At 38.5% G+C, this 21,792-nt stretch overlaps 1 protein-coding gene across 1 annotated transcript in view; it reads right to left on the reverse strand.

Moving 5' to 3' along the window:
* Positions 1–21,792, reverse strand: part of LOC124795578 — a 308,534-nt gene that overhangs the window by 15,797 nt on the left and 270,945 nt on the right. The window contains exon 12 of the mRNA XM_047259649.1: positions 2,477–2,562. Within this exon, the coding sequence (XP_047115605.1) occupies positions 2,477–2,562 (86 nt within the window). The remainder of the gene's footprint in view (positions 1–2,476; positions 2,563–21,792) is intronic.

Genomic DNA, 21,792 nt, shown 5'->3' on the forward strand with positions numbered 1-21,792 from the left:
ATTAACTAAGTATGTGTTTCAGGTATTTTGTCAGCCAGTATGTCGGTGCACCAATATTACTAACTATAAGTCTCAGAGAAATTTCTTCACTATGTTCTTTAGGAACTCCATACAGCTGTTGTGGCACTGCTGCTCACATTTTAAGATTGTTAATAATGTTTCATGGCACACCTGACTCATTCAGAAGAGCCATCACCTTCCCATCAATTTTAATTGTAGGGCTGACATCTATCTGATTGTATGCATTGTCAATCAGAGGATTGAAAATCATCTTATTCTAATCCACACGTGCGGCATCATGACCGTAGCGCTGTCCTTGTCGGGTGACAGAAGTACAGTTTCCTTGTCCTCTCACAGATTTCTCAATGCCGTTCTTTCTCCCTCAGAGATGTTTGATCTTAGCACTGGCATCTTTGTAAGTGTTCTACAGGTTTCACACAGTGAACCTCTTCTGCCACTTTCAGTGGGAGATAAGCTACAATGTGATCCATGAAGGTGATGTAATCTGCTGTTGGTAGTGTTTTTGGAGTGGGTGTAAACTTAGCATTTTAGCAAGGATCTTCACTATATCCTCATCCAGATATCTGTCCGCGTAAAATGGAAACAATAACTTCGTGGAACACCAAGGAGCACACGATTAATCAGCAATAAAACATCATAATTCCTGACTGAAAACAACAATTAGCAGCTAAACTACATTATTGTGATAAATGTAGTGTCGTACACTATCGACACGACACCAGGCAGTCTAAGTCCAGACGCTGACAGTAACATATGTTACTGTCCTGCCAATGTACAGCTGGCTCACAGACACACCCGCTGCTGCACGCGCTAACAGAACCACCATCGAGCCAGCTTAAGAGACGCCACACTGATGCCAGCATGGCTAATTGTAGAGTTCACTTGCAGCCTTCACAGTATTACTAGTTAGCTTCTCTCTTCTGGTGCCTGTTTATGATGAACATGCATATGTAACAGGGCAATGTAGGATACAATTTGGGCTTTCAGATGAAAGTTAAGTAAAAGATGTAACATACATATTAAGTGTGCTTCTAATTATTTTGCTCTCTGTCACAGCACCCACCTATTCCTCGGCATCTGCCCCTGGACCAAACCAACAACAAAATCTTTATGTTAAGTTTCCTTTCAAATGAAAGGGTACCATTATTACGAACACTTTTGAAGTATATAGACTTATGCTACATTTTTATAAGCAACTAGCTGAGAAACTGGAAATTGTCCAGATACTTACTTATACCTGTGCCTGACACTGAATGTGTGAAATTTATTTTTGGCTTATAAAGCTTCTTTTTGGGGCAATGTTTGATGTAATGTGATTGGGGACATGAATGACGAGTCTGCTTGCTTCATTCCACGGGAGAGAGCCACACAGAGCTGGCCGTGTGAAAAGTAACTCGCACTAAGGTCCACGCCCGCAATATGCAACGTCTGGCCTCGTGCGTTGTTTACGTTCATGGCATAATGTAAGCTCATTGGGTGTAAAAACTTGCTCACCTGCTTCACTTCCCATTAGAATTCCCACTTCTACAATGTTATGTTGGAGAGAAGTAACTTTAAGTCTCTGTGACCAAAGGGATCTGAAGAGTGAGATTACGTACGATGCTCTAGATCAGAGTTTTGTCTCACATCGTTTTCAGAATGAGTTTCCAAACAACAAGATAATGCCGAATGTTCTCGAGCCACAGCAAGTCTCCCTTCACGATCTTCACTGGATTTCTGAGACTGCGTAGTCCTCAGCCTTTTAGCTGTTCTGGTGTATTCAGAAAGATTTGACTATTTTCTAAGAATTTCCATTCACAAACAAAACAAAATCAAAATGTAATGACCAGGCAACCAAATCAGAAAGCAAACTTAATAAATTTGTTTTTCCTCGCAAAGAGTAAAAGGTATAAACTATCAGAAGAAGCAAAACAAGTTTTTAATACACAAAGCAAAAATCCGTATATCTTAGCCAAGTAAATTCGTCATAGGTTTGTATTTGTGAAAGATACGACTGCATTGCTTAGTTCTGTCACAGACTTAAACATTTGAAAACTCAATTGCTAGTGAGTTTAATAAACCAAGAGCACCAACTAATGGTTCTTTGGTGCACTATGAAACTAACAGCACCTTCTTTGGTGTACTACACTGTGATGATTTTACATCCGAACTACTAAGCTCAGCAGATGATTTCTGATAAAACTTTTAAATGACGATATCTATGTTTACTTGTCCCAACTGCCATGCAATGGAACCCATGCGTTGCAATGCTGAAGTTGCCTGTGAAAACCCCATGACAATTCTAGTTGTTCTGGAGATTAAAACATTCACACAGACATACACGACAGTTTTACAGTTTTATTATTGGTATACGTAAGATACTTTGCAGTAGTAGTCACAGCTTAAATTTTAATACTTCAGTGATCACTACACTAAACACAGTCCACCTGCACACTATGTAATTAGAATAATTTACCTGACATCTTCATTTTCTTCAAATTCTGACAGACATATAGTACACTTCTCTGTGTTGTCTTCCAGATCATCTGTTCTTCTCTTGAACTGCAATAAGAAAGGAAAACACAATCACTGTTAAAGTGAACATCAGCCTAATGTCAAATGTTCCTGCATATAACACAGAGTTTTTGAGATCTCCCCTCCCAGGAACATCACTCATCTTATCAATGGACACAAAACAGGTGCAAAGAACAGTGAATACAAATGATAGTGAATTGCATCAAATTATCCACATAACACATCACTTAAAATTAAAAATTTGAAATAGTACATATCCTTGTGGTTTATCTTTGCACCGCAATTTAAACTGTTTTAAAACCTGTGTAACATGTGCATTACGCTGCAATACTGTACTCTGTATGCATCAGTAGAATGTCATGGGGAAAAAAAGCACTGTTACTAGAAACATAGCATCATCACCATTATATGCACAACTGATGCATGTTTTGGCTACTACATGCAGATTTATACAACTGCTGAAGAAAGCAAAGGCGGAGATTGTGGAGGGGAGGGGGGCAGAGCATAAATGGAAGGGATTAGGGAGAAATCTGCCACAACTTTATTGGAGACACTATCCAGTATTGTCCTAAAGTGAATACAACAAACCAAAAAAAATCTTAATCAAGATAACCCATTATTTTTGCACTTCTTGAAGACACTTGACACAGTGGCTGATACTGGATAGTGGAATCAATACAAACTGAAGGTATTCAACTGCCACTGACGGCTTTCCCTCACTGGCACCCTTATCTGACTTCCTTAACAGACATCACTGACAAGGAGAGGTCCCCAGGGGTGGGAGTGACTTTTTAAACCATCTCTACTGTGATGTAGGTTAAGATGCAGTTATTACACCCTGCAGCCCTTCACCCTGGCATGCCCACATTTGCAACTTATTGACAAAAAAAGACATTTCGGAGTTTTGCGTGATGCTCAGTACCATTAATATAGTGGCATCATACTGACTGGTTGCATTGTGTCATAGATAGTGTAAGGCCTTGAGACGGAGAAGGAAGGCCTTGAGATGGAGAAGGTTGTGCCTTTGATCACCATCAGGTACTTCAGTTTTTTTATTTTTCAATTTTTATTGAAATTACTTTGCTCATTTTTTTATTCAGTTAATTGGTTTAAATGTAATTTTATATTTCCATTGCTTTGGCACATCAATTCAACCATTATATCAGCTTCTGTACTTTCTTCCTATCATTCTTTTTCCACTTTAAATCTCTGTTCACATGATTTTAATTGATTTTATGTATTAATTATGATTTAATTTATTTCATTTTATAATCCTGCTTTTTCATCCATTTACTACACACTTTATTTCTATTCCTCATTTTTCTTGAATTTTGTTTCATTTATAATTCCTTCTTTCATTTAAATCTTCATCTCCGTTATTTTGTTCATAGTGCAACAGGAATTTATGTTATGTTTTAAACATATGTACAACAATAACCATAAAAAAGGAAGTCTTGTAATGAAAAATACATTTGTGACACTACTGTACAGTCAACATAAATAGATTATTTTGTCTTTTGTTCTTAAACTGATAGATCGCATTTTCAAAATTTACAAATAAAAAATATTAAGACACTTGATGAGGTCCAAACCAATAACCTTCAGCATGTGAAGGCCTTATATCACGCAAGCAGTCTACAGAAATCTTCTCTTTTAATGTTGAGCATCACACAAAATTCCGATTCCCCCCCCGCTCATCAATTACTTCCAAACAAGGGCCCACTATGATGAATGGCTGCAGGGTGTGATACCTGGAATCTTAACCTACATCACAATATAGATGGTTTCAAAAACTCTGTTCCACTGCTGGATACCTCTCCTTTTGAGTCTAGCATTCCATCTGCTTTTGTACACAAAAGGAAAAATGAAACACACAGTTAACAACACATGAAACCAAATTCAGCACATCAAAAACAACACAGAATGGCAATGGCAGTGTCAGCGTATACTGCATTGTGTGTGGTGTAAACTGGCATTGTATGATCAGTCAGCTAAGTTTGGTAGTGACCTGAAACAAGTGCATATCAGTCCAATGTACTACACCATCTTGCAATTTCTGTTGATTCTGCTGCCCCAATCAGGTGTTGCGGCTAGTTATTCTCCTGGATGGTGTGATTAGTAATGGAATTCTTCGCAGCCTTAATCACTATAAAACATCAGTCAGTTTGGAAACTGGAGGAGGAGTATAAACAGCAACAAATTTTCAAATTTGTGCAGCACCTGTATGGTTACACTATCACATGCACGAAGGCTTCCACAACAATGCACAATTAAAACAAAACTAATAGTGGCATGGAACATACATGGAGTTTCAGTATTAGTATACAAATACTTTGCATCCACCTTAAACTGTCTGTACTCAATAAATTTAGTTCTAAGTTGCTCTGAAATAGATACACTAGAAGTCTGTGTTTTATTGAACTTCTCTGTTCAGCATCACCAGAAAAATGAAGTATTAAATCATATCAATCAGCAATATGAATCACAAATTAGACATAAGACTCTACTGATTAAAAATTATTTCTCACACAAGAAGTAGTGAAAAAGTAGTGGAAAACTTTCTTCAATTTCTTTTCCTTCTTTTAAGAAAAATAGCTAATGTTGATTCTGCAAGTCCATATTCCCTTGCAATGTCTGCTTGTTTCATTCCATTGTTGATGTCTTTGAAAATCTTCATTTTCATCACTAACCTTATCTGTTTGTTGAGTTTCAGTTATTGTCCAAATCAAGTTACCTTCGATTAGGTATGTGGGTGCACACTCAACGACTGTGGTATGACTTTCAAATGATAAGAGCACAGCAATCAGTCATCCTTTTCTTTCAGGTTTTATTAGACAAATCTAGATTTCTGCTAGTGACTAGCCATCATCAATGGTAAAAAATATAAGAAGTACATAGGCAGGTGATAGTATAAAAAGTTACAACTCATGACATAACCTATATGACTTATACATTAGATTACATACCACCGTTTCTTAACATCAATGCACATCCTAGTGCATCAGTCCCCTGTTGTTTGGGCTTCTGTCACAGTTCATTCAAGACTATATAATGAAGGTAGGTTTTGTAGAGAACACATCGGTTAGCTGTATGGCAAGCTCTATATGAACTACGTAATATATAATACTCAAAGAAAGGCAGCTATGGTCTCTAGCAAAAAACTCCAAATTTGCATAGGAATAACACAAAATAAAATACAAGTAAAATTATTTACGTTGCTGTCCGACTTATTGTCACATTAACAGTAAACATAGAAGATGTAAAAAATTCCAGATTCACTCCTTGTGAGCCAATTGTTTTGTTACTCTTTAAAACACATATGTACAATCAGATTGGTAAAACTTTAAAAAAAAATTTACAAAACACAAGGAGGCACATGCTATATGCTGCAACTATTAGAACTGATTTGATTTAAATGTTTCTATCTTTTGTACTATTTTTCTCTTTATTTAATCATCATGACAGGTATGTGGTTCCTCTTATTTACTGAATAGTTCATGGATGGCACCAAATGTCAGAAAGATGGACAGTTGTGTGGCTTGCTGTTCCATTACGAATGTAGAGAGTACTAATCTCTGTGCCACTTGAAGCAGATTTTCATTGTAAATACAATAAAACCAATATACTGATTTGCTGTTATTAACCATGTAGATGCATCTAAACGAACACACCATGGAGGAAGTTCTGTAGGTTAATTTGTTTGACAATGAACCTACAACTGACAATTTGACTTTGAACAGATTACGCCACAAGTTGTAACGTTTTATACTATTGCCTGACTATGTACTTCTTATATTTTTTAGCACTGATAATGGCTAGCTCTAGCCGATATCTAGATTTGTCTAATAAAACCCGACGGAAAAGGATGACTGATTATTGTCCATATGTTATTACTCAAGCCTGAAGGAACTGCATATGAGCCTGTCACAACACTTCCGACTGCAACTCAAGCTCAACAATGTACACACTAAAACAGTTAACATTGGTTCAAACACAGGAGCTCTATAACTCTTTCCATTTGCCACTCAGCATGGCTCGCCCATTGTTATATGATATTCCCTACCTGCTTACCATCAGCACAGTATTTAGTAAATTTTCTGAAAATACAGTGCTGAAGGTAGAGAGGTTTAACAAACAATATGTGCCACTATGGTCAGGTTTTTAGAAGTGGAATATAGTATGATCCATAAAACTTTGTCTTTGTCACAACAGAATGTCGCTCAAATTACTTCATCATTGTAATTTGGAGGAATTAATACATACAGGAAATAAGCTGGGACCAGGTAAAATTATTGCTGTATCCGATTTTATAGTAGTATCAGTAATTGTTGACGGAGGGTTGACTGTATTAACCAACATGAACAGACTGAACAAGAATCTTAAGCTGTGTAGAAAGTAAGTAAATTTTAACACCACACAGTATTAACAGAATGGCTATGGGATGTTACAGCACCATCAAGCTTGGCAAAGACTTTATTATGAACAACAATAATTCAATATGTATTTCAAATTTATAATAGAAAGAGACAACAATATTTAGAGCAAAAGATTTTTTTAAAGTAAAGGGTCCTGTTCAACTTGGACAGAAGATGAGCAGTGTCTCAATAATGTTATCAAACAGTGTGCACAAAGAGAGGAAGGAAGACTAAATCAAACAAAACCAGGAAAGTTAATGATTGGGATGAACTGAACAGTTGGGAGTCAACTGGAAGAAGTGCATAACGCAGGGGATTTAACAGACAAATAAATCAAGGTCAACAGAAACAAAGCCCATGACTCTTTGATATGAGATGCAGTTGAAAGCTTAGCCCTGAAGATAAGATGAGCAGTAAAGGAGGACAAATGGAAGCTGAACAACCATTATAGACTCACTGAAGTGAGAAGGCACTGTTGGAGTCTTATCTGATGGCGAGGAACACAGAAAAGGATGTGAGTTATGAATCAGTGAACAACAGATTGGAAAACAGGCATCAGGAAGAAGAGGATGTAAGGAAAGTTGATGCTGTTGTTAAATCAGAAAGTAAATGCAACGGAGAATCATTAGGGGACTAGGAAATGGAACTAAGCAATTTGGTTTCACGTGTAATTGAATACGGGGATGAAGATGATGATGAAGAAGAAGTCAGGGAGCTGTTGACAGATGAGCACAACAGGGTGTTCAGATAAGCAAGATTTTGAGGGACAATCTTAAGTGGTCTCAAGTGAAAACAATGAGGAACAAATAGTAAGTAGTAGATGCACAGTGTGATAGATACAGTATTAATGGGATGAACAACAATGGAGAAACGCAAGATAGAACAGTGGAGATGGAGTCTAATGAGGGGATGAGGTGGGTGGGTGGGAGTTAGAATATTTCATATAACAAAAGGGAGGCAAAAAATGAGATTATAGCTTATGACAAGGGCGGCAAAAGTCTTGACATCAGAATTGTGGAGAAGAGAAGGAAGAAGCCACCAGACAGAATTTTAAATTGGTGTCAAGAGGTGAGGAATGAAGATATGGATGAAGAGGCAAGAGGACTGATTGTGTTCATTGATAACAACTGCAGATAAAACCTCAAAATGTTTAGTATGCAAAGAAGTGAGGACCAAGAATTGAAGGGTCAAGGAGTCTGCAAACTTCAGCGAACATTTGTGGCATATACGACTTCCAAAGCTGTTTGGGGTTTTCTTTCAATTTCATTTTTCCAAACTGCAATCTCTTAATATTAATACTATTCTGTAAACCCGTTAGAAATTTTCTACTGCAGAAAGTAACCCAGCATTAAAATATGAGTAAGAAGGAGGGGAATAAGAAGAACAACAGAAATTTATTATTTACTGCATAGGGAATAAATATGGGAAATGGTCATGGAGTAGATAAACATCAGTAAATTTTTTTAATTTTTTATTTACATGTCAAGTTCCGAAGGACCAAATTGAGGAGCAAATCTCAAAGGTCATGGAACATATCAGTATATGAAATACAACATAAATGTATTAACAGATAAAAGTAAAATGTTTATGAAACTGAAAAAAATCAATCCATAAGTTTAAGTAAACGCAATCAACAGTACAACAAGAAACAGCTTAATTTTTCAGGGAACTCCTCGACAGAATAGAAGGAGTGACACATGAGGAAACAATTTTGTTTTGATTTGAAAGGGTGAGGGTTACTGATAAGATTTTTTAATTTGAGTGCTAGCTTACTGACAACGGATGCAGCAGTATACAGCACACCTTTTCGCACAAGAGTTAAGGAAGTCCGATCCAAATGCAGGTTTGATTTCGTCTGAGTATTAACTGAGTGAAAGCTGCTTATTATTGGAAATAAGCTAATACAGTTACAAGAAATGGCAATAAGGAATATATTTATTGAGAGTTCAATGTCAAAATACCCAGACTCGCAAACAGGGGTCGACAAGAGTTTCGTGAACTTACACCACTTATTGCCCAAACCACCCGTTTCTGAGCCAAAACTATCATTTCAGAATGGGAAGAGTTACCCCAAAATACAATACCATAAGACATAAACAAATGAAAATAAGCAAAGTAGACTAATTTTCATGTTGAACGAGCACTCACTTCACATACCATTCCAATAGCAAAAATGGCAGCATTAAGTCTTTGAACAAGATCCTGAACATGGGCTTTCCACGACAGATTAGTATCTATCTGAACAACTAGAAATTTGAACTGTTCAGTTTCACTAATCATATGCCCATTGTGTGAAATTAAAATGTCAGGTTTTGTTGAACTATATGTTAGAAACTGAAAAACTGAGTCTCACTGTGATTTAGCGTTAGTGTATTTTCTACAAGCCATGAACTTAGGTCATGAACTGCAATATTTGAAACCGAGCCAATGCTGCACACAGCGTCCCTTACTACCTTGTAAATAAAAATAGCAAATAGAAATATTTCAGAGTTACCCGTAATACTGGAGGGCATATCGTTTATATAAATAAGGAACAGGAGTGGCCCCGTGGCCCCAACTCTGATCCCTGGGCATCCCCCCCCCCCTCCCCCCCACTTGACCATACCCTACTCAGACCCCACATCACAGCCATTCTCAACCATCTGTTGCTAAAGTAAGAGGTGAATCAATTTTGAGCTACTTCCCGTATTCCGTAATGGTCCAGCTTCTGGATCAATATACAGGGTGTTACAAAAAGGTACGGCCAAACTTTCAGGAAACATTCCTCACACACAAACAAAGAAAATATGTTATGTGGACATGTGTCCGGAAACGCTTACTTTCCATGTTAGAGCTCATTTTATTACTTCTCTTCAAATCACATTAATCATGGAATGGAAACACACAGCAACAGAACGTACCAGCGTGACTTCAAACACTTTATTACAGGAAATGTTCAAAATGTCCTCCGTTAGCAAGGATACATGCATCCACCCTCCGTCGCATGGAATCCCTGATGCGCTGATGCAGCCCTGGAGAATGGCGTATTGTATCACAGCCGTCCACAATACGAGCATGAAGAGTCTCTACATTTGGTACTCGGGTTGCGTAGACAAGAGCTTTCAAATACCCCCATAAATGAAAGTCAAGAGGGTTGAGGTCAGGAGAGCGTGGAGGCCATGGAATTGGTCCGCCTCTACCAATCCATCGGTCATCGAATCTGTTGTCGAGAAGCGTACGAACATTTCGACTGAAATGTGCAGGAGCTCCATCGTGCATGAACCACATGTTGTGTCGTACTTGTAAAGGCACATGTTCTAGCAGCACAGGTAGAGTATCCCGTATGAAATCATGGCGGTGAATCGAGGAAGTACAGTACATACTGACGAAACTAAAATGAGCTCTAACATGGAAAGTAAGCGACTCCGGACGCATGTCCACATAACATCTTTTCTTTATTTGTGTGTGAGGAATGTTTCCTGAAAGTTTGGCCGTACCTTTTTGTAACACCCTGTATTTTTGTGACTGATATGATCAAACGCCTAAGTTAAATAAAAAAATATGCCTAACGTTCGAAACCTTTTGTTTAACCCATCCAGTACTTCACAGAGAAAAGAGAATATAGCATTTTCAGTTGTTAAATGATTTCTAAAGCCGAATTGTACATTTGATAGCAAATCATGTAATATAAAATGATCAATTATCCTTATATACACAGCCTTTTCAATAGCTTTAGCACCGAGCAAGGTGGCGCAGTGGTTAACACACTGGACTCACTTTCAGGAGGTTGATGGTTCAATCCCACGTCCGGCCATCCTGATTTAGGTTTTCCATGATTTCCCTAAATTGCTTGAGGCAAATGCCGGGATGGTTCCTTTGACAGGGCACGGCCTACTTCGTTCCCCAACCTTCCCTAACCTGATGAGACCAATGACCTCGCTGTTTGGTCTCATTCCCCAAATCAACCCAATCCAATAACTTTAGCAAACACTGATGGCACAGAAATAGGTCTAAAATTGTCTACGTTATCCCTTTCTCCCTTTTTATAAAGCGGCTTTACTACTGAGTACTTTAATCATTCAGGAAACTGATCATTCCTAAAGGAAAAATTACAAATGACTAAATACAGGGATAATATGTGCAGCACAGTACTTTAATATTCTGCTAGGCACTTCATCATAACCATGAGAGCCCTTAGTCTTCAGTGACTTAATTATTGACTCAATCTCCCCCTTGTCTGTATCACTGAGGAGTATTTCAGACATTAATCTTGGAAGGGCATTTGCCAAGAAAGTTATATGATTCCCTGTAGAAACTCAATTTTTATTTAATTCACCAGCAATGCTCAGAAAATGAATACTGTACATATATCTGATCTATCAGTAACAGAAATATTTTTACTACAAAGTGACTTGTGCTGCTGACCAGACACTTCCTTCACAACAGACCATATGGTTTTAATTTTATCCTGTGAATTGGCTATTCTATTTGTGTACCACATATTCTTTGCCTTCCTAATAACATTTTAAGCACCCTACAATACTGTTTGTAATGGGTTACTGTAGCTTGACTGTGACTACTTCTAACATTTTTATATAATTCCCGTTTTCTTCTACATGATATCCTTATCCCACTAGTCAGCCACGTGGGCTTCCTATTACTGCTAATACCCCATTTAGAACGTTCTCATGAAAAGCAACCCTGAAAGAGCATGAGAAATGTGGTAAGGAAAGCATTACATTTGTCATCTATGTTATCGGCACTATAAACATTCTGGTACTCCTGTTCCTTGACAAGGTTTAAAAACTCTGTATTGCTGTTGGATTAACTTTCTTACATAGTTTGTAATTATATGTGACATTTGTTTGTGAACAAAAGCCTTTTAGTGTTAAAATTTGTGCATCATGGTCTGAAAGGCCATTCACCCTTTTACTAACAGAATGCCCATCTAGTAATGAAGAATGGATACAAATACTGTCTATGGCTGTGCTACTATTCCCCTGCACCCTAGTGGGAAAAAACACGGTCTGCATCAGCTCATATGACTTTAGGAGATCTACCAACATCCTTTTTCTTGCACTCTCATATACAAAATTTATATTAAAGTCACCACATATAACTAATTTCTGGCACTTCCTGTAAAGTGAATCAAGAACCCTCTCTAGCTGGAGCAGAAATGCTCTGAAGTCAGAGATAGGGGACCTATAAACAACAACAATTAGAAGTTTAGTTTCGCTAAATTCAACTGCCCCTGCACAACATTCAAATATCTTCCAGCGCAATGCCTTGATACGTCTATGGACTCAAATGGAATACCGTTTTTTTTTTTTTTTTTTTTACGTACATAGTCACTCCCCCATCCCACAAGGAACTCCTTGAAAAATGGCCAGCTAATCTGTATCCTGATAAAGGAAGCCTCTGAATTGTCAAATTATTTAAGTGGTGCTCAGAGTCAACATCTATAAGCAGTTCACTAACTTTATCTCTAATGCCTCTTATATTTTGATGAAATATGCTAATTCCTTCTCTACTTGGAAACATGACATCCTCTGAAGGTGAGTCCTTAGAGCGACTTCCTTTAAGCAGGTATACCTATCAGCTGACTTCATCTAAAAAATGTGCTGTTCTAACACCAACTACTACAGCAATTTTTCTATGAGTGATCCCACCACCACCCACTACAGTGTCACCTATATGCTTTGCCAGCCTCCCCTTCCCATACCTATTGAAGTGCAAGCCATGCATAGTGAAACCCGATCTACTGATAGACCCAACTGGCACCAATGAAATGTGACCCATGCCCTCTGCCATCAGCACCCTCTCCAGCCCTATGTTAACGTGTCTGACAGCTGCATTAAGATGAGACTGATCATGAAGCTGAAACAGTTGCACAAAATGCACATTAGTGTCACCAGTCTGAGTAGCTATCTTTACCAGATCACCACCTACATCATATTCCCCGTCCCTATCAAGACTGTTCCCTGTTCCACCAACTATCACTACCTGATCCTCCTTCATAAAATTCCTACATAACTCCCCAATGCTGTCAGTCACTTGAGCCAACCCTGCAATATGCTTCACAATGCTGGTGACCTAGTACTCACTCCCCAACACTTCCTGCAACTGCTGGCCCACACCTCTACCGTGCTAACTACCTAGCAGCAGAATCTTCTTCTTCCTGTTAGAATTTGCAACTGACCTAGGCCTCCTAACTGCTAAGGGCTGCTGCATGTTCCCTACATCTACAGCTACAAGAGGCTCCTCTCCACTCAACTCTGACAGCTGGTCAAATCTATTGCATATATGCAAAGTATAACTGTCTGAATACCTTCTCCTCCTAGCTGCCTTCTTGCCAACTGCCCATTCCCCACCACGCTTCACCATCCTCAAAATATCTAGTTCCTCCTTTACGCGTTGTACAAACAAAGAAAATGAAACAAAAAAGGGTAAAGGTTGGAAGAAAAAACTCAAAAAGAGGAAAGTTGCAAAGAGGGCTAACCCACAGCTAAGTTACATGGCCACTAACAAACAAAAAATTTTAACCAGGAATTATACAAAGATTACGATGAAAAGAGTCATGGGTGAGTCCCACCTATTTGCACATTGAAGAGACTAAATATTAATGATCCATAACCAGGCAGGGCCATCAGAGACTGCATTGTACCATTAGAAGGAAAGTTTATACCTACCAACTATTAACAGCTAGTAAGGATTTAGTCTTATGGTAAGATATAACAGTTATGCAACTGTTCTGATGGGCATACCAAGGGGATGGTGAGCTGCAGCACTGCATGCCAATGAAATTTTGGGTGATCTACTGAGGCCGATCAATGGACTTTAATTACGGTTTCTCACTCATTCCTCATGCAGTACAAGCATGAACTTGTAATGGTTTCCTACAAGGAAGGAGGCACATCGATAAGTGTGGGAAGGTTTGACCCTGTTTTATAGAAGTGCAGGAAATTTTACATAGTAGGACATACACAGAATAAATAAAGGTACCCAATGGATGACCAAAAGTAGCAGTTTTTGTAAGAGACTGAACTGATACATGCTAGGTAATAACAGGGTGTATACGTGGACAAAGAAAAAAAAATTTCCCGGATTATTTCCGGATTTTTAAAGTTTAAAAAATGTATGATGCATATTTTCGTATTATGAAAGTATAAATTCAAATTGCACTAAACACGGCACATTAGTTTCAGGAGCATTAAAATCAAGATTGCGATGTCATTTTGTAAGCCAGTCGTATCTCATGCCAAGTGATCTTGCCAGATGCTGATAGCAGATATTCAGAGCCTAGGACACGTGTTATAGTCAGCCAATAACAAGATCACTGTTACATGGTGCAAACTCACAAAGAGGAAAAGTTAATAGTTTACATTAATATACATAGTATAGCTTCAATAAAAGCTAAGCTTTCACATATAATATTGGTCTCTAAGATTAATACACTACAAGAGAAGCTAATCTTTCACATGTAATATTGACCTTTTTTTGTGTGTGTTATACTTTAAGACACCTCACACAAATACGGCAGTAAATATAAAATAATGACTTTAATGTCTGGTCCTCTGGTCTTGAAATTCTTGTAAAAGGCTGGTCCTCAAAGTGTTCACTTTTAAACGCTCTGTGATTTAACATAACATAATTCATCCTGCGTAAAAAGAAGTTTACTTTGAAAGTAACATTTCTCAAACCACCATTCGCAATACTGTCCCGAGGTTTGATTTAGCAGTTTCCGGAGAGCGCCAGAAAACAGGCATTATTGCGCATGCGCAGCTGCAGTGGTGTAGGAAGCCCTCACGTTTGTATGTATAAAGCACTACGAGGGCTTACATTGCACCATAAAGGAAACAGGACATCAGAGGATACTCCAAAAGCATCGGAATTCAGTAAACCATACTAAAATGCATAATTCGCTTGAAGTGCACATTGGTTTTTCGAGATTTGCAATGAAGTAGGTCCTATCTGATATTAAGATTTTAAGTGTGGTTTTTGGGATGTAAATTTTCTTGGAGTACCAGTACTGTACTATCTCATATTTGGTTCTTTATTATGGCATGATGCCATACATGGCAGAAGATGAAAATGTGCACTTGAAATTCAGCAAACAGTTGGAACTAGCCAATACTGTGGAACGAAACACTGCGTTTCAAATAAATTGATTGCCTCGGAGGAAAGATTAATAAAGACAAATATCTTTACTAAATTGACAAAAATAACTTCATTGTTCTGCAAGGCGATAAATGCTCGACTGCTAATAACTTGGAAATAAAATAAAATCAGAAAACTGAAACTAATAATATATTTTGCCCTCCGTAATTATTTGAATGTATTATAATTCACTTGATAGCTCCCGGCCACAGAAATCCGTTTCGTTTTCATTTGACGTGGGAGCTGTAAACGAAGAGGAAACAGTGAAATCGCTTAACGCAAACAGGAGTCAGGTACAGACTAACCCCCTCCCCACTACAACTCGGACAACTCTGCACATGCGCCAATCTGGCAGCTAGGGCGGCCGAGAAAAATTTTTCTCGTTAGCATCTGGCTGCTTGCTGCTAATGCCAATACAGCTAGCTTATTGTTACGAAATATTAGTCTTCACCCTAAAGCCTCTGACATATTTTTGCTGTTTGAAGACTGTTGTTGAGCATGCACGGTGTTTTGTTGTTGTAAATGACGCATTTCCTTTGCCACTAAAGTTTTATCCCCCCCCCCCCCCCCCCTCTTGTTTATATTTTATTGCTGCAGTATCATTCTCCAGTAGCAGGATACAGTAACATTGTTCACTAGAGAATCATTTCTTACCAGTCAAAATTACAAAAATTTAACTGAAAGCTAAAACAATGAAAAATTCCCAGGTCTTTCCCGGTTTTCTCCCAGATGAAAAAATTCCCGGGTTTTTCCCGGATTTCCTGGTTGTCCCGGGTCGTATACACCCTGAATAGGAGACTATGATCAAAATCCCACTGTGACAAGGCATAAGAGCTATGGTGAAATCCCACAGTGACAGGCTATACAAAAAGTAAGCTAAAGAAAAACCCACCATAAAACCTACACGATTTATATTTACGACTTAATTAATTTAAGGCTTTATTCATTGGTTTTGTGTTTACATAAAAATTTCAGGGTTCTGATTAATACCTGTATCAACACTTTTTCTTGCTTATAATTATAAAATAATCTGTGTATAGATGTACTTTTAGGACTTAAGTACTAGGTAGTCAGAAAAATTAAAAGTGCTGAAAAGCTTTGAAAATTAATAGAATTAGCAGTGATACATTACACTGTTGAAAGATAATTAATTTTAAGAAGAATATTCTTGAATGTGAAAGAATGTCTTATGTCGTCTAACCAAGTCAATTTGATGGTTTAATGTTTATTTCACTCGGCAAAATAGTAATAGCTGCATTGTATTATGCATTTCTCTTTGTTTTTATGACTATTATCACATGAAAAATGAGGGGATGTATAAAAATCATTTTTCATTTCAAAGGTAAGGATCATTTTTCTGAAATTTATTTTGATGACAATTGATTGCACTATCTGAGGAAACATATGCAAATTTATGTTGTGGCATCTGAAAGCCGTTTAGGTGGGAGAGCATTTTGAGAAAGCCTACTGATATGTAGACCCGGCAAGAAGGACAGCACAGATTTTAAAATAAAAATCGCAAAAATTAATAAATGAGTCCAGAACAACAAAGCTGAAAAGCAAATTAGAAACAGACAATTGAATTAGGCCAAATACATGAGCATAAAACTGATGCCCAGCGTTAATAAACTAAATCTGTAGAAAGCAAATATTCTGATACAGGCAGGCCCTACGAAAAGAACAGCCAAGATCCAAATGCCACATGGTATCACAAATGGGAGAGCATACGGGGGTCGAGTCAGACGGAGGCCGGGAGCTGTGGGTGCTACACGTGTCACATCTCGAGTGCTTAAGAATGCATAAATTTGGTAAAGTATACCAATTAATTATATGTGAGGGAAACTAAGTGCTGTATTTATTGAAAATATACAAAACAAACATTTTTATTAAAACTGGTGACAAATGAAAAACTGTGAACTGTGGATCATCTACAGTAAGTTGGCAAAGTACAAGTGGATGAGGTGACGTGAATACTAGTAGAGTGAGTGTCATGCCCTAGAACAGCTTAAACTGATTTAGACAACAAGCAAGTGGGATGATGCAACCGGGTTACATAGCAAACATTTGTGCAAAGATGTTCATCGATAATCAGGTGCGGCTCGCTTCGCCGTGCTACTCGACAAATCTGGGGTCTGTATGGCTGGTGAACTGGACAGAAGTGGTAATGTAATTGGTTTATGACTGAGACTATTCTTTACTTGCACTAAAACTTTTTCCCATGTTGTTCAAGAATATCCCAGAGACAATCTGGCTTCTGGCATTGCCACCAACGAGAAGGCATCCCACCAGACCTTCAAAAACATCCCAACACTAAGGTTAAATAACAAAGACAGTAACACTCATAATTGTAGAGAATTCAACAGACCAGTATTTCAATACCTTTTATTCAAGATTAATACCAAAAGGTACCGACGAGTAATACTACTACTTTCATAATCACCCGCAACTATCTTCCGGTTAGTTGGTCGGTTGTAAAACCAGCAGGGAGCCTACGTTTTGGTGCTGCTCGGGCCGTGGGTATCGAGCAGGCACAACGCTCACCGTCAGTCCTCGCTTAGAGTGAAATAATTTTACTGAGGCAAATGTAAATTAATCATACTTATAGAGTTTCTTCGTGATATTTACCTATTATGTTGCAATGTGGTCTATGGTAAACTATGCAAACTAATTGGACAGAACACTGGCCTCTCAATTGGTTGGAATTGCATTACAAGAAGTCCAATTTGCAATAGGAATACTTAGGGTATAGAAGTGGGGGCTTCACAAACCCTTCAATTTGACAATCTGAGTCCCGTTTCCTTCGGAAACATCATTATTCATTAGCAAGCATGTCAATGTCTGGAAGTATTCGAGTTCTATGGACCAAAGTCTTAAGCGCTGAATTTTTTTTTTCTTTTTGCTGATGGATTACGATGGCTCAAGGCATGGCGATAGAGGTCGTGTGTGTAGGTTTCATTTATACACTGTGACCGACGGAGCCATCTGTTCTTCTCTTAACTAACACGTCCAGGGAAGCTAGCTGTCAAGTCTTTTTCAAGCTCCACTGTGAATTTTATATTATGACAGATAGAACCGAATTAGCGGACTCTGATGAATGCTCACTGGTCTGTATTGAGAGAATGAAATCAAATGATGTATAAAGTAAAGACACTTCGACTGTCAAAATTTTAACAGTAGTTTGTCAAAGTATTTGTAACAAAGTTCCTGAATTCATTGCTCGACAGGAAAGTTTTTGCACACAAATTATACTTGGAAGCGAGAGCTGACTGAAAACTGAAGCAGAAAGCTCCGAAATATTTAGCTAGGCACAGAATGTTTGTTGAAAAGACAGATTACATATCATAGGAGGGGTTGCAGTTGAAAAAATACTGTCTATATTGAGGTCAATATTGAGTTTGACTGTGAAGTTATCTGGATGTGAATAGCTGGCCTAAGTGAACAAAAGTTAATTATCAAATGTTTTTATCAGGTACCTGATTCTCTGTCAAAACAGTTGTAGTTGTAGAGTCATTCTTGAAAGTTTATACTCAATAGCATAGAAATATCCGAATCGTGCAATATTAGTTGGAGGTGACTTTTATCTACTGAGTATAGACTGGGATGTGTATAGAGTCATTACAAATGGTACGGACAGTCAGTCTTGTGAATTACTTTTGAACATGTTTTCCAAAAACTGTCTTGAGCAGCTAGTTAGAAAGCCTAGACAGAACGGGAATCAAGAAGCCTGTGGGAGTATTTATATAAAGAAAGAGCATATAAGCAACTGTTAGCATCCCACTTAGACAACGAGTGGACATAATTTACTCCCAGTATGATGGATGTAAAATAAATGTAGGCACAGTTTAAACTGACCGTAAATCTTGCCATGGATAAGTATGTGCCAAATGCATGGATTAAACATGGTAACAATGCACTGTGGCTTGATAATAAAAATCGGAAAATACTGTGGAAGCAGAAATTATTGTGCTCTCAGTTCAAAAAAGACTGCGCGAATGTCTACAGGCAACAGTTAGTAGAAATTTGACATCTGTAAGGAAGTTGATGCGTGAACCATATAACAACCAAAAGATCTTGCGAAAAACTCAAGAAAATTCTGGTCTGACATAAATTTGACAAGCGGATTGAAGGCTTCTATCCAGGTGCTCTTTGACCATTCTGGTACGGCAACAGAAGACAACAGAAGGAAAGCTGAAGTTTTAAATGTTGCATTTAAGAAATTGGCCATGCCTTAATTAGCTTACATTTATTGCGAATCCCAGTGGAAAGTACCAAAAATGTGCAGGTGACTCCAGAATATAATAAGAGTAAAGGAACAGACCAACATAATTAATGACTAATATCCATAACGATGGTTTGCTGCAGAGTTCTCGAACATATTCTGATTACAAAGATAATAAATTTTCTTGAGGCAGAAAAGCTTCTGTCCATAAATCAGTGCAGATTTAAAACGCATTGCTCGTGCAAAAATCAGCTTGTCTTTTTCTTCACATGGTAACCCACAAACAATGGATGGAGGGCAATAGGTAGATTCCACATTCCTAGATTTCCGGAAAGCACCTGACATGGTGCTCCACTGCAGGCTGTTAATGAAGGTCTAAGCATACAAATTATGTTTCCAGATATGCAAGTGACTCAAAAACAGAACCCAGACAGCGAGCGCCAATTACAGACACGTGTATTGTCAAGAATGACCCAGGAAAGTGCGATAGGGCTGCTCTTTTTCGCTATAGACAGGGTGAGGCAAAAAGATGTTAACTTTAAATGGGTGTTCTCTTCTTTGTTTTTTCGCTGATTAAACCACGGCGTCCCGATATTCCATTGAAGAACAAAGGAAGGTAGCTGCCTCAAGATATTCCAGGCCCCAAGCACCATAAAAGAAAAATTCAAGGCCTGGACTGGATAGGGTGCACCATCAAGCCTGACAATTGGTAGGATCTGTGAGAAGTTTGTAAGAACAGGGCCATTCAAGACGATTGCAAGGGAAAAAGTAGTAAAAACAGATCAAGATGAATTGAAGAGAATATCTTCATCCGGGGAGTGACGGTAGCCTACCCATACAAATCCTCACGCGTACTTTCTCTAATGGCTAGCATTTCTCAGAGGTCAGTGGTTAGAATTTTGCACCATAATTTAGGAATGAAGCCATACCACTTGCAGATCGTGCAGCAGCTCACAAATACAGACAAGCAAGCATGTGTACGTGCTGCACAAATTATCTTGGAAATAGTGTACATTGAGCTTGACATTCTGCTCATGTTTTATAACAAGGCAACATTCCACATCAGCTGTCATGTGGACAAGCACAACTGTGTCATCAGGGTCACCAAGCACCACTTGGTAGTTTGAGAACACATGCGGGATTTCACCAAGGTCAACGTTTTATGAGCAGTGAGCAAACCTAGAGTGCCTAGACCCTTCTTTTTTTGAACAACAGTTCATCAGGGGAGAGAATTACCATGCCATGCTCAGCACTTGCCATATTCCAGTGAGGGTACTTTCAGCAAGGCAGCACCTCTGAACGTTACAGACAAATGGTTTCAGATCATGTGCTCGAAATGTTTGGCAAACATTGGATGGCAAGGCGGTTCTCTCCCACAGCCAGCACATTCACCCAACCTGATGCCATGCGGTTTTTGGCTGTGGAGCATAATCAAGGATTGTGTCTATGCCAGCAAACCTAGCAACTTGGACAACCTAAAGGACCACATCCCTGCCCAAATGACTCAGTGGGCCTTACAATCAACAACTGACGAACTCTAGAAGTCCACTGACCAGGATGGGCGGCAAATTGAAACCCTCTAACCAAATCTCTGTCTTTTAATTTCACATGGTTAGACACCCACTTAATGTTAACATCTTTTAGCCTCACCCTGAACATAATGATCTGACAGACTGGACACAATTTCTAGTTGGTGTGGCAAATAGCAGCTTGCTCTAAATGCATAAAATGTAATTTAATGCAGATGAATAGAAACTAGAATGCTCGGTAATGTTAGAATTCAGCATTAGTAGAGTGCTGTTTCAGAGTCACGTCGATTAGATACATAGGCAAAACACTGCACAGTGATATGAAATGGAACGAATAAGTGAGGACTGTGGTAGGGAAGGCAAATGTTCACCTTGTGTTCATTGGGAGAACTTTACCAATGTGCAGCTAATCTACAAAGAAGACAGCATATAGAACAAAAGTGCAACACATTGTTGAGTACAGCTCGAGTGTGTGGGGTCCCCACCAGATCAGATTAAAGGAAGATATGGAAGCTATTAAACTGCGTGCTGGTAGATTTGTTACCGGTACATTTGGAGGTGCTTCATGAAATTGTATGGGAATCCCTAAAGGGAAGGTGATAAGGTGATACTTTTTTCATGAAAGACTATTAAGAAAATTTAGAGAACCAGCTGACAGCAGAACAGTTCTACTACTGCTATGTACATTTTGTGTAAGGACCATGAAGACAAAATAAGAGAAATAAGGGCTTTTACGGAGGCATACAGACAGCCATTTTTCCTTCACTCCATTTGCATGTGGAACAGGAAAGGAAACGACTAGTAGTGATACAATGTAGCCTCAGCCACGCACCATGCGGTGGCTTGTGGAGCAGTATGTAAGTAGAGGTAGCTGTACCTTCCCTTGACGTGTTACTTGAGAGAAAAACGAATGCATCCCTGGGTTACACATTGTATACAGAAAACCACGGACGCTGAC

The sequence above is a fragment of the Schistocerca piceifrons genome, chromosome 4 (genome assembly GCF_021461385.2).
Source record: "Schistocerca piceifrons isolate TAMUIC-IGC-003096 chromosome 4, iqSchPice1.1, whole genome shotgun sequence".
NCBI lineage: Eukaryota > Metazoa > Arthropoda > Insecta > Orthoptera > Acrididae > Schistocerca > Schistocerca piceifrons.